Raw genomic sequence first — 14,641 nt, forward strand, 5'->3', positions numbered from 1 at the left:
CCAGAGAAAGTCGGTGAAGTGCACGAAAGAACGGAAATAAGCCCCAATAAATCTCTGAGACGTTTAGCACAACAAGCTCACTGTTCATATTCCAGTGCAAAGAAGGCGGTGAATACACTCAAAACTTTATCCCTACAAAATTCATGCAGTGCATCAGTTACTGGAGTCAGACAAAAGGAACGTGTAGCTGACTGTGAGTGGCTCCAGAGGAGGGTAAGAGAATTAATTTGTACCTGCAACACGGTGGTGGATACTTTCAGCACTTCATTTAAGGATTTTAAGGTAATCAATTTTGTGAATCATGTCACATCTTTCTGTACCATTAGGCTACATTTATATTGGTTTCCTAACTAATATAGCTTGTAGTGTATGGGAATTATTTAGGGTTCTCAAATAAAAAATTATCATCCTGTATATTGTATGTACATGCATCTATACATATACCAGTGGGGCATGCTAGCACACTGCAAACATCTACCAATGTGCAGACCTAATAAATATAAGCATTTATATATTTGATGAAGTGGTCTGTGAAAGCTTCATAATCAAGAACATTAGGCTATAATGATATGTAAACCAAAAGACAAACTAAAAGTGTTGCTTATTGATGATTAACTTCATAAAACAATGACCCTACAATGGCAAGTCATGTGACCCAAAATGCAATATAATTAAATGTGCAATATTACAGTGGAGAAAACAAGAAGATACAATGGATAAATATTCGCAGCTTATAAACACTGGCTTTAGGTTGTAGTAAACCATAAAACTGGCATAAACACTGCCACTGTCTCACAGGTCTCAATTAGAATCCCCCTGTGGTATGACTTCACCAACGTGCATCATTTTCAAACCCAATATCTCAATACCTGGGTGATTGTGAAATTATTGGGCTTGATTATGCCAAAGCAACAATGCGAACCAAAGTAACAAAATAATTTTAAAGAGGATTAAAAAAACGAGAGCCTTGCACCGGTAAGTTTTGACCTTTTTGCTTTCATCAAGACACAATTTATATCAAACGAGCAGGGGTGCCCGGCATTGCTGGGCAACGCCGGGTCCCTCCTCCCACCCCTTCACCTCCCTCCAGACTCACACCCATCCCCTTTCCCCTGCCTCCCCTGATTAGTGGAGGATATCTTTGGGGCTTCCCACTCTCTGGGGACATGTACAATGCAAAAATGCAAGTTATCTCCACAGGTGACTTGTAATACCCTCCGCCACCACCACCACCACCACCAGGTTCCGCTACACGATACACATTTACATGGATAATTTTTGTCGACATTCCCTCCCAAACCGCCGCAACTGCAGATGAAACAAAGTAGCCCATGTTCACCACGAGGTTGAACTTGGTCCACGTCCCAAGTTTGGTGGCAATTGGCCCAATAGTTTTGATATGATTGGTGTTGCACAGAGACAAATACAGAAAATAACATTTATTTTTTGATGAAAGGAATATTGGAAAGTCTGCACCACCATTATTTTGAATAAATCATTTTATGCTGATCATTGCAAACTTTAATAAAGTTATTACACCTGAGGCCTAACAAAGTGTTGTTCATTTGAGTACCATCGGTTGAGCGTATTCTTTAACTCACTTTGTGAAACTTGGAATAAATTGTGTGATACTTGGAAATTTCATCCACATTGTGTGATGGACAAATGTGTCATGTCATGTATGAGAACAAAAATTATTTTGCTCACTACTTGACATTCGTTTTTTTTTCTTCTTCTTCTTCTTTCCAGATGTTAGAAAGGTAAGAATTTTGGTCTTCATGATAACATACTGTAAGTACAGGATATCACTCGTACACTAAAAGAAAGCTTAGCCTTGCGATGGCTCAAAGTAGACATTTTATCAAACTTGTATTGCATGTATTTGAACCCATTTGTCAAGGTTTTACTTCAATTTGTCACAATGTCATTCCTGTTAAAACCATGTTTTGAGTAGTATATGGGCTGAAAGGATGGCGTAAAGGTACGCACACTCACCTCTAAGCTGTCTAGCCTAAATTTGAATCCCGACCCAGGTATAAACTGTCAACCTGGTGTTCACGGGCAGAGTGATTCAACAATGCGTGTGCTGTCCCTCAGATAGATGTTAAACCAGGTATCCCATCTGCCAGCATTAGTTGGTGGACGTCAAAGATCCCACGGTGTCTTTCGTGAAGAGTAGGCGAGCTACTGCCGGCACCATGAACAAATTCCTGCCCGAACCAGCAGAGTGCATTGATTGCATCAGCAGCACAGCCACACCCTCAGCCAATAATGCTACCCCGCAGCTTTGTGCTGCATACAAATGAAGAAGAGATAGTATACATGTGCTTGTCATGTATGACATACCTGAAACACCATTGAAGCATTTTTATGACCACTCATGGAACTCAGGTTTGTCTTAACAGATCGACTGATGCACATTTTCCGAAGTGTTATAAATGACGGTGTACACACTACCCATGTGACCCATTCTATGTAACAGCGTTCAGACAGTTTTGGAGGACATGCAAGAGCCCAATCAGATGGTGAGTCCCATGAACAGGACTTTGACGAGGACCGTGGGCTCGGCGTCAGCAGCAGTGACCTCTCCACGAATCCCACTGATGTGGAGCATACAGAATCTCTAAAGAATCTTCAGTACATTACAGAGGCGCACGATGAAGAGGGAGACTTTGATGAAGTTGGAAACGTAGAATCTGAGGTTGGTTCTCAAAGTTCTTAATGTTTGGCCTCGAAATAATTTGTTCGTTCGGCCGAGGCCATTTATTCCTCCTATGTGAAACGCCCTGTAACCCATGCCTGCGGAAAACAGACTTTTTGGAGTGCCGGCCATATTTTCCATCCAATCATCATGTAACTTTGTTTAAAAATTTTCTCCATGGGTAGGAGGTGATCCTTTAGTGTTTGTTGAATGTTTTGTGTCAATTGCTCAGGTGGTTGTGGAGAAAACGAATTTAGAAGCGAACAAGTCTGGAGACGGCGATGGTTCACGAGCAATGTACACAGTACGCCTTTTTTATTTTTTGACCTTCGAGGGGATGCCACGGGCAAACTGGTGGGAATCTGGAAAAACGTAAATGATGAAAGTTGTAGTACTCGAAGAGCACGACTTGCATACCAACTTTCATTCGAAACAGTTGAAAACCCTAGGAGCTCGAAGCCCAATTTATTGATTTTTTTGACATTTTCTAAGTTCGTGACCTTGTGACCTTGGGACGAAAATGAAAAATCGAGCTCCGTGGGGCTATGCAGGTGCCATTGGGCTAACCAAATACCGAAACCCCTGCCAGATTCGACAAACCCCCTCGGAGAAGATGTAACTTGAAATCGGCTACCCCCTAAAAACACATGTTTTTTGGGCGTGGCTCCACCCATAATGGGCACACCACACCCATTCTCAGTAAAACACAACTAGATCATGATGTAAACCTCCCACCCAAATTTTATCAGGATCGGATCAAAACCCACGGAGCTATGCTCGGGACAGACAGACAGACAGACAGACACACCCATAATGAATATAGTGGTCACTTACTGACTCCTGAACCAATAAAGGTGAAAAAGTGAGAAAAAAAGTGAGGGCATCTCCCGACTTTGCACAACATGGTCAAGGATGGTTGTGGATGCCTATTACTCGTATTCATGAAGCATATACCAAAGAGTGCGTGAATTTTTTTTTTCCAAAAGATCAAAGTGATATGACGAATAGATGGGACAAGGAAGAGGGGAGCTCAAAAATTACACCTTTTGCATACGGCATATGTAGATAGCTCCTAAGAATGGCTGCCTAATACAATGAAGTTCTTCCATGGACATGTCACTTTTGATCAGTGGTCGTGATTTAAGTCTGGTTGTTCTATATGACCTAATTTAATGAACATTCATTGATGGCCTTCTTCATTCATATGCAGCACATGACTGCAGGTAGCATAATTTGCTAGGGCACAGCTGTGCCACTGATGCAGTGACCCCTGTATCATGACCATGTCCTAACCTTAAGTTGTGCTCCCCATGGCCGTATCTCCCCTGGAAATGGGCTATGGCCTCCCTCCCCTAAACCCTCATATTCACTAAAACACATTTTCCTCACAAACTACGTGACCGATATGAGCCAAATTTGGTATGTTACATCAGAATAGTAAGGTCTCATGGGGTTTTGCTCCCCATCCAGATCCACTCCCTATAAGAGGCTGAAGATGGGGGGTTTCACCTCAAATTCAGGTAATCAATTTTAAAATGTCAGAAACTGACGGTCAGATGCAGACCAAACTCTACATGAAACATGACCATGCCGTGAACTTAAGTTGTGCTCCCCATGACTGTACCACTTCAAGAACGGGGCCAAGACCCCTTCCCCCTAATCTCTTATTTTCACCCCACCTGTTGTGGCAATAAATGTCAGTTCCCCCAGGGCTATTATATGTTTATTATTGGATTTCCAACAGTACTACTGCAGGAACCCTTTAGAATGAAGCATTAGACACACACACACACACACACACACACACACACACACACACACACACACACACACACACACACACACACACACACACACACACACACACGAAGGTGGATACTTTGAGACATGGGAGGGCTCCGTTCCACCTTCTGAAACCTGCATGTGGAGATAACAACCAATGACACACACAACCACACACTACCTAAAGTAATAACATTAACCTGCAGGCAAATGACTGGTTTCCCAACTGCACAGATCATCAGCTGGGCACCGTTCTACCTCGATGTTTTGATGCTTTCAGCCGAGAACCTCTTCAAAATGGCGGATCCACAACCTCGGTCATGGAATGACATCAGTCGATCCGCAACCTCAGTTGCGTCCAGGCTGTTAGTCAACCCATCAATGTAACATCACTAATCAGACTCTACTCGCGAGAGCACTTAATGTATTATCACATAGTTACAACTCCCATCGCATATTCTATAATATAATAATACATTAAGTAATGCACATCTTACCTTAAATATAACATGTCCACCAACAAACACGTCCACCCCACTTACCACTGAATCAAACTGTTATTCAAATGTTCAAATGGTCATTTACTTTTTAAAATTATTTTGCATGCAACCATCCCATAGAATAACATCTTCGGAATATTGCTGTCTAAGAAGGGTATTCGTACAATGTGGAATGGAAAATCATCTCGTTTATCAAATAATTTTGTGTTAAATTTATATTATTATTATTATTATTATTATTGATATCGATTTGTGATTCTAAATAAGAGATTGAAGTGTGAGTTTGGTTTTCCTTTTTTAAATTCGAGTTATTTTGGATTGATATCATCATGAATCTGATCAAATACAAACCCATCATTAATTGTTTGTAAATCATCAATTAATCTAAAGATCTTTCCACACCTTGGTGCAGTTGTTGGTTCATTCCTGCACATGTTCTGAACCAAATCAGACTCATACATGTGCAGAAACAAATTTACAAAGAAAGAGGCCGGATCTGATACCCACTGTCTGTGGGAGTATCTTGTTGCCAAGTGTAAAGAAACTGTTGTTTAGGAGAAATCGAATACTTTGTTTAAGTTTATTTTTTGAAAAATTACATGAATATTGATTCTCTTCTTTCGACCAGATTTGCTCTTTTTCGATAGACTTTAATGTATGCTTTATTATCTCCTGCAAATGTTTTATCTACCACTCTGTCCGATGCGGTTATGAGCTTGCATTGTGGAATGTTTCTGTATAATGGAGAAAAATCGTAAGTTGACAGACGTTTAGCTTTTACTCTTGTTACCTTCGCAAACTTTGTTGTGAATGTTATGTTTTGATCCCTGTGTATTTATTTATTTATTTGTGAATATGTGTGTTTGTTTGTTTGTTATTTGCATAACTCCAAAAGTATTGAACTGAATCGCAGCAAATTTGGTGGGATGATTGGTTATTATCCGAGGACCATTTGATTAGATTTTGGGAGCGATCGGATCAAAGGTCAAGGTCATGGTCATGAAAAGGTCAAAATCGTCTTTTTACCATTGCGCGGTCAATTTGTCTCCAATTTGCATGCAACTAATGCCAAAATGTTCAGAATTCAATGCCCCATCTTGTGATATGTGACATGACACAATGACGTAATAACCCTTATTAGCGGTTGGGAGTCAAAGGTCGGGGGGGGGTCACGACATTGCAAAATGTGCGGTTTTAGTCATAACACGGTCAATTATTATCCGATTTGCATGAAACCAACACCAAAATGTTGACTGTTCTGTTCTCCACACTCTAATACCAATTACAAAATTAAGAGTACAAAGGTCAAGGTCGAGGTCATGAAAAGGTCAAAATCGTCATTTTGCCATAGTGCGGTCGATTTTTATCCAATTCGCATGCAACCAATGCCAAAATGTTGTGAATTCAATGCCCAATCTTGTGATATACGATATGATACAGGAAATTTAATGTTTTTAAGCCATCATAACACATATGAGATGGCAGATATGGTATGGGATTAAATACCCTCACAATCAACGGTTTCTGGGGTGGTGGGGGGGGCAAAATGTAGCGTTGGCGAAGGTATGCGCTCTACCGAGTGCCCGTTCTAGTTACCTCTGCCACTGAAGGTAGGCAGATATTATGTTTTCAGTTTTTACCCCTCTCTGTCTCAAAGAGTGAACAGGATATCTCAAAGAGTTTTGACAGATTTGGATGAAACTAGGTGGATGGGTTGGGTAGGTGACAAGAACAAGCCAATTAGATGTTGGTTCAGGTCCGGATCTAGATTGTGGGATACAAAATGTAAACTGTTCAGCCTGGCAGAGGTATGCGCTCTACCGAGTGCCGTTGTAGTTATTAATGTTATGGATACTGTGGATTACAGGTTTTGTAATTGTCAATGATCCAGAAATTTTTAATACCAGAATAAAAACTCGCATTTTCATGATAGTTTTTACGTATTTATAAATTAGTTTCATCACTCCTGTAATACTGCCTGACAATGGTTTCAAACTGCATTCTCCGCTTGCAATGATGAACCTCATCTTCCTAGGGTTTTGTGCATTTTTTAGATCCAGTAAATGAATGGTAATTTATGGTGTTTACCTGGAACGAACCGTCTTCTCGATTTGGAGTGATTTACATGGTGTTGTATCAAGTCTATTTTATTATCGTTACTTATTTTGTAGGTCTTTGAGAGTCCAGTCTGTAAGCCCAATTCTTCCAAAAGTGTTTGAATGTAGAATGTTTTGCAAACAAATACAATTTTATTATTTGCTTTGTCAATTGGAACAATAACATATTGTGTTTGAAGTTGTTTTAAATAATTATGTGTTTCCAGATTATTTAAATTACCTTCGGATTATTGATTCGATCTTTTATTTTCAAATCAATAATTCTTTCTACATGTTTCTCTACCTCCTCCGACCATAAATATATTTGTGTGTTTGGTACTTTGTGTTTATCAGTTTATTCTCTCATCCATTACTGTCAGTCCTATCATTGTAAGTTCCATTGCTTTATTCAAGTTAATCCTTTTATTTTCTCTATAATTTGGTCCTTTTGTAAGTGATGCACGTAATTTACAATCTTTCACTCTTCTGAGATCACCTGTGATAATGTGTTTACAATGTGAATATTTAAATACGGAATGTTCACAATAACATTTGTAATTAATATTTTTACATTCAGGGTGCAGATAAAAGTTTAAATGAGCCACAGAGTTCAGAAAGGATGGACGATGCATTAAACCCCCTTTTCCAAAAGGTAATACTGCAGGTATAGTTAATTATTTGCAAACACCACAAGGTACTTGTGTTGCATTTGTGGATTTTCTTCTTTGTTTGTATATTATCTGCTTTACAGAAACGTGTGCAGAGCTCCACAGTAGCCAAAGCCATTGCATTTTCACACAAGGCATTCAATTTTCAACTTATCGTGCATATAATTATACCTGAGAATGAAGCATCCTCAAAACCTGGCCCTATTTATTTATTGTGAGAAATCTGTAAAAGACTATGGCTTGCATTATTATTTTCATTGACTTTTTAAGTCTCTTCTGCGATAACCCACATTCAATCCCAATCATCATCGTTTGCACATTCCTGTACAATTTTGATGCAGTCTGGCTGAAAGTTGGAAAATTCTCTTTGGATGAATGGCTGCATCTAAAGTTATTGTGCACTATCAAATGAACGTCTCACGGGCTGGTATGCACACCCCCCTCTGAGTTGTCTAGCGTAGGTTAGAATATCTGCCCAGCTATAAACTGTCATCCTAGTGTTTCGCAGGCAGGGTCGTTAATGCGTGTGCCGTCCCTTGGAGGGACGTTAAAAATGGGTCTCCCGGCTGCCAGCATTAGTTGGTGAACATTAAAGATTGCAGGGTATCCTTCTCCAAGTGTTTTTCTTGGAGCTATCACCGGCTATCACCGGCACCTTGGTCAAATTTCAAAATTCCTGCTTTAACCTCCAGGGGGCATTGCATCAGCTGCACAGCTGCTCCCCAGCAAATGATGCTATTGCAGCCATGTGCTCAATATGTAAGAAGAAGAAGCTTCTCCAGAAATTCTGTGAAGGGGCGTTTGGACCCAACTGTATATTTCATCAAGTGCTGGGAAAAGAGGGGGGGTGGTGTTTCTCCATTTCTTTTCACTGCCAAGCTTTATACGACACATTGGGGATCAAAAATTAATAGGCTCTGTTGTGGTTCTGTAGAATAGGTACTTGTAAGGTTGTCCTTGCTTTTGTTTGCCAATAATCCACTGATGGAGCCATCTGCATTGCCTGAATGCAATTTTTGGAGGGGGGAGGGTAATATAACGGAGGAGGACAGAATGTAGAAGAGGAGGGGGGAAAATGGATGAAAGGAGAGAGGAGGGAATTGAGAAGGAATGGGCTAGGGGGCTTCCACCATTCCACCACTCACTGAGCGGAGGATGGGACAGTGAAATGCAAATAAATACACTTGTGGAACACATGTGGTGAGTCAAAAAACAAATACACAGTCTGCAACTCAACTTTGAGATATGACAGCCATTTCCAAAGTGGATTGTGAAATCGTGTAAATGGAAGATGATTTTACTCCCTGGCTCATTTTCAAAATTTAAAACATCCTTTCTCGAGAGCAACTATCTCAGTGTATCCCACATCTCACTGTGCCCTACCCTTCCCTGCATAATTTGTAGATGAAGGAGGTAGTTTGCATTCTAAATTTAACTGTGCATCGGCATTTTACCATATCACATTCCTACCTGTGTTAATTGGAGTATTCTGTTGTGATTGGTCTGTGGACGCAGAGCATTCTTGAACTTCTTGCTGATGACCTCAAGTATGAATGGCTAAGCGCTCTAACCAGCAGCAGCCAGCCGAATGAAGTTTCACTGGAACCCAACGACACAAAGGGAACCTTGCCGGAGAATACTGTTGAAGAGCCTGATATCATAGAGCCAGAAACCTTTACAACTATTGTTGAAGAGTCAAGCTCCGAAGAACCGGCTAATAAATCAACAAAACCTTATCATTCTAAAGAGAAATGTGAAAGTAAGAATAAAGAGTGCAATTTTGATTCCAGACATGACAGTTTGCAGAGTGAATACTCCTTGGATAAAAACATAAAGGTGATAGAAAGTTTGCCTGCTGTCGAGAACACTGTGGAAGCTGAAGCTTTATCCAGTGCCAATGATGTGGAGCCTTTTTCAAGAACCGATCCGAAAGATGGAAAGTTGTCCGACAGCAGTGACATTGGAATTGCAGATGAAAAGGCCACAATTGGTGACAATATACAGCAAGTCGATGAAGAACAAAATACACCAAAACAATGGACGGCCCAATTATGTTCTCCATCAGTTTCACAAAAAATAAGAAATTCAAACCACAATGTAGGTTCCCCACACAAGCAAACACACAGGGTGTCAGTGTTGGAAGAAATTATCGAAGAGTCCTCGTCTTCAGAAACTTTACTTCATCAGATCCGAGGGCAAAGCACTAATTCTCAAAGTCATGCATTTGAAGAAAGAATCCAAACGTATTTTACTGGCAGCACCTCGGGAGATACGCACGACTCCAAAAAGTCTGAACATCCAATACAGGCTCTCAAGACTCTATATGAGGAGTTCATTCAAAAGGAAGCTTCGAGAATTGTTTTGGGAAGGAAGCGAGACAGTTTGGCACTTATACCAGAAGGTGTTGTACAGCAAAATATTGGCAAGCTTTACACACAAGCGGAATCCAAGAACAAGAAGGATGCCGCAAGGGAGGTGGTTCATTGTGTAAACGAAGAACAAGCAGTTGGAATATCTTCAAAATCCATGTTGGCAATCCTTTCGAGAGAGCAACAACCTCCAATGCAAATGATTACATCACAGCCCATTCACATATTGCTACCGCAAACCCCAACAATTTTGTACAGCAGTTGGTACAACCGTTTGGCAACATTACAGGACATCTTTCAACTTCCGGTAAAGGAGCGTGTTTGGAAAGACACGCACAAGACAATATCATTTGATGACTCTCAACCGAGTGCAGAGAACAAGGAGCTGCAACAATCGGACATTTTAAATAGTGAGGAAAGATCGCATTATCAGAAATATTCTGTCGATAGTTCTGATCAATCAAACTTTTCGAACGTTTCTCTGGAATCCACTGCAAAGCAAAAATATCTCTTGAAACTCGCTGATTTAAATGAAGACGCAGAAACAGGTGTGGACCATATTTTGTGGAACTCTTCCATGAGTGCCATTGAGGAGTTGGAAACACTTTGGAAAGAGCTTGAAAGCAGCATTGATGAGCAGAAAGGCAAGGGGATCGATCATTTTGATGAGATGACCCAAGATATGTGTGAATACTCGCGATCAGTAGTAAATTTCAATGGTGAAGATGGTGTTGACAAATGCACAGATATTTCACATGCAAACCAAACTCAAACAAAAGCAAGCATTTCAGGACGGGATGGCCAGGAAGAAATTTGGTTCCACCATAATGAGCCTTACTTCCAAGTCGATCCAACTCCTGAAGACCTCTCAACATCCACTACATCTCTACCCTTGACAAGCTGCAACAACAAAGCAGCTGCATGTTCCCAGTCCAGTGTAGACTCAAAAAGGCAATGTGTCATCGAGCGACATGACCCAGCATACCAAAGATGGCATGAAGTGGAGGAAAATGTCACCGTAAACACACAAAATGACAACAGTGTTTCCCTTCACAATGGTATGATCGATTACTCTCATCATTGTTTTCTGCTCCAGGTTGTAAAATTACCATTTGATATCTTTATGATCTCTTCCAGGTTCGTGCTGGTCAAGTGAACATGAAGTGCAAAATGAACCTCACAACTTGAGCACATCCCCACCCTCAACCTGTTTGTACAATGCCTGGAGGAGTTCGGGACCTCATTGTATTTCACGACCAATCCCGGGTCCATCCCGAATGCCTGCTCCAATGTGGCCTTTCCATTCTGGAGTTCCCTGTTTTCCTCCTCCAGTGGCTTTTATTCCAGTTGGTCACCAAAGTCCTGCTTATCTCATACCCCATCCATTACCCCAGCATTTTGCTACGGTTGCCTGGACGGACCGTCATCAAGCACCACAACCAACACCATCAGTAGTCTCGAAGTCCATCATAAATAATGAGAGAAACTCATCATTGTCACAAACTCACAACATGTTTGCTAACTACTGGCATAATGAGCAGCCAAGTGGTTGTTCAAACTTGTCCCACTTGATAAAACCATCATCTCATTTTCATCAAACCATGAACTGGTTACGTGCATTTCAGTCTCCCTCATTATCACAACCTGTACTCGCACCTGCTGTTAGGCCTCCTGGTCTTGTCTTTTTGCCAACATTTTTTATTCCTTCTTCCCCCGGTTTTTCGAACGCACCACGTGAATAATCCTATGGACAGGCTGTGCACTCCCCATTGATGGAACAAATATTAAACTGCATCAGAGTGGCGACCTGGCCAGGATTGCAGTCCATGCCAAGAAACTGCTTCAGCAGAACCGATGCTCTGTATAAAGAATGGTGCACAAGCATTGGATTGAGTACAAAATACACTTTCCACCTGATTTTCGCCATCGCAGTTTCTCAATCGTTGAAGTAACATCAGTGATGAAGATCATTTGTGCTTATGTCATGAGTGAATGCAAATTTATAGTCGTTATTATTTTACTTATATAAAGTATTTATGCATTATATAATAGATGGAGACCCATATACTCTTGACACAACTTCAGGGCATTCATGATGAGTCGACAAAAGTTTCAAGGTGAGAACCGATCCTGGACAGTTCGCCACTCTGTGGCAGGATACTCGATGGAAAGTTGGGGGGATTTGTAATTTGTTCAGAGTAACTTGCCTCGTCTTCACAAAAAGGCAGTGGGATCTTTATCATCCATCAACGACTAGCCCTGGTAGACGAGATGCCCAGTTATGTCCTTTGGTTGGTGGCCCACACACATTGATGCCTCACCTTGATGATGAAGTCCCGAGATAACGGTTCATATCTGCATCGAGATTCAAACCCACCGGGCTCGCAGGCATTCCTTTCCTATAGTAATTCTCTGCAGACTATTGTAGTAGGACCTGTTACCAACTATAGTATATGAGAGTACAACTTTCATTTGCTGTAATTCTAACCGTATAATTTTTGCCCGGGGAGAGCCTAAAAGCAAGTGTGCATACCTCCGAGCTATCCATCAAGCCAAATTATATATAATACTGCACTTCAAAAAAGAATGCTTTTGGGTTTGGGAATGTGTACTCAAGCTTAAGATATGATCGACAGCGATGTTGACTAATGGTGCACTTGTATTGGACTGCAGAAAACTCCAGTGCTGCACTAATACGTGTCGTAAAGAAAAATGAAAAGGTAATACATCCTCAAGGCAATTTTTTAAGGCAAGTGAACGTTTAGATATGTAAATGAATCATCATCCATATTTTAAACTGTTCCAGCCTGAGGAATGACTGCAATGCATCTTCTTATGTCCTCAATGTGACATCACAATCACAATTTTAGTTAGTTACGCAGTCTAATATGGAATCCTGGTGTTGGCTTAATGGTTCAGGTGGCTGTCACAAGATCTTATAGGGTCCTGAGTTTGAGCGTTTGTCATCCGTTGAATAACACCATGTGGGTTGACTCAGCCTGTCATCTTTCTGAGGTTGGCAAAACGAGTACCAGATTACTGGAAACGGGAGCACCGCATCAGCGGCACAGCCACACACCCATCAATGATGCAACCAGCAGCCACAGGCTGCATACAAAACAATAAAAAGTGTAATATGTAAACTACAGTATTATTCTTCTGATGGTATATCACATGGACACCAAACTTGTAAAGACTTTTATTAAATGATGAGCATCGTGAACTGTTACTCATATTGAGGTTGTTTTTTCTTGTACAAAAGTGATAATGGTACTGTGCATTATGTCAAAGTCCTCCCACACTCCCCTGATCCAATTTTCTTAAAAATATTTTTAGGTCAAAGGAAAATTGTTGTTGGTATAAAGCAGTTTTAATTAGATATGGACAGGCATCGACATTTACAGAACTGATTCCGATTTACAGAGATTTTAGAATTGCATATTTACCTTGTCTGTTACCTTACTAGTTCTGGTGTCGAGCTGAGATTATACATACTTATAAATGTCAGTGTGTGTGTGTGTGTGTGTGTGTGTGTGTGTGTGTGTGTGTGTGTGTGTGTGTGTGTGTGTGTGTGTGTGTGTGTTTCCTCCATAATTCAAAAACCATGAAACCGAGCAGCCTGAAACTTTGCATGCATACTAAGAGAACTCCAAGGAAGTGCAAGAGTGAAAATTTGGTGTTTGGGTTCATTAAAACACTCCTTTTGAAGATAATTAACGGCCTTGTTTAATTATCCTTTATCAAGGCGTTTTCCTTGGTCACCTCACTCTCCCTCGCTGGGGTCTTCACCATTTTTTTTGGCCTGCTCAACAATGCCTTGACTTGGAAAAGGCAGCAACGATATCTTCACGATAAAGCGCTCATATGTCCCCCCCCCCCTTTCCTCACTCATATCACCGAATGGCTAATCTTCATACCTTTCAAATCGCTCTCTATATATCACTTTTGTAAGTGCTATAGTTTTCATATAATGACCTTGAAGCGATTTCATGCATTATATTATGGGATTTTCCACGATCTACTCTCACGAACTAATTAAAGTATTTAATCGAAATATAATTGCTGTTTTGTGGATCAGATCATGTGCACTAAATAACTGTTGACATCTGGAGTGAAAACTGAATGTGTCAAGAAATTGGAGATGTTTATCTGGTTTTTGCGGGTATATCCCATTACCAATTGGCTTTCTATCACTTGCCAAGCCAGCCATTCCTTATCAACCATTTCATCAGAGTGCTTGAGCCACTTGGCAAGCCTTACAGAAGACAGCTGGATTACGCACATAGTTCTTGGCCCGATCTGGAGGTCAATTTGCTCAAAGCATGAAGAGGTACGTAGACAGCACACACAGACATGGTATGAATGGGTAGCTTTAGATTTGTAAAGGGACTCTTCATGGGTGTGTGGGTGTTTATGTGTGTGCAGTGCGTGGGAATCGCGGGTGCGCGGACTGAACTTGCACCCAGGCCTATGGTGCGTGGCCCCGTGGTGCTTGTCTCTGTGATGGAGGTTTTACTTTTTAACC

At 40.9% G+C, this 14,641-nt stretch overlaps 1 protein-coding gene across 6 annotated transcripts in view; it reads left to right on the top strand.

Moving 5' to 3' along the window:
- The window catches only part of LOC147012186 (pleckstrin homology domain-containing family G member 1-like), a 180,318-nt gene extending 166,969 nt beyond the window's left edge, over nucleotides 1-13,349 (top strand). For 4 of the 6 annotated variants that reach the window (XM_085855996.1, XM_085855995.1, XM_085855997.1 and 1 more), the window contains 2 exons: nucleotides 1,750-2,701; nucleotides 9,263-9,398. In XM_085855996.1, the coding sequence (XP_085712122.1) occupies nucleotides 1,750-1,820 (71 nt within the window). In that variant the 3' untranslated portion in view covers nucleotides 1,821-2,701; nucleotides 9,263-9,398. Of the gene's footprint in view, nucleotides 1-1,749; nucleotides 2,702-4,717; nucleotides 4,849-7,656; nucleotides 7,732-9,262; nucleotides 11,175-11,253 lie in introns of those variants that run through there. The other 2 variants (XM_085855994.1, XM_085855993.1) reach the window with 2 other exon arrangements.
- Nucleotides 13,350-14,641: the final 1,292 nt, after the last annotated feature.

This window comes from Eptatretus burgeri, chromosome 15 (assembly GCF_056783735.1).
Source record: "Eptatretus burgeri isolate ZD-2024b chromosome 15, Ebu_testis_v1, whole genome shotgun sequence".
NCBI classification, from domain to species: Eukaryota; Metazoa; Chordata; class Myxini; order Myxiniformes; family Myxinidae; genus Eptatretus; species Eptatretus burgeri.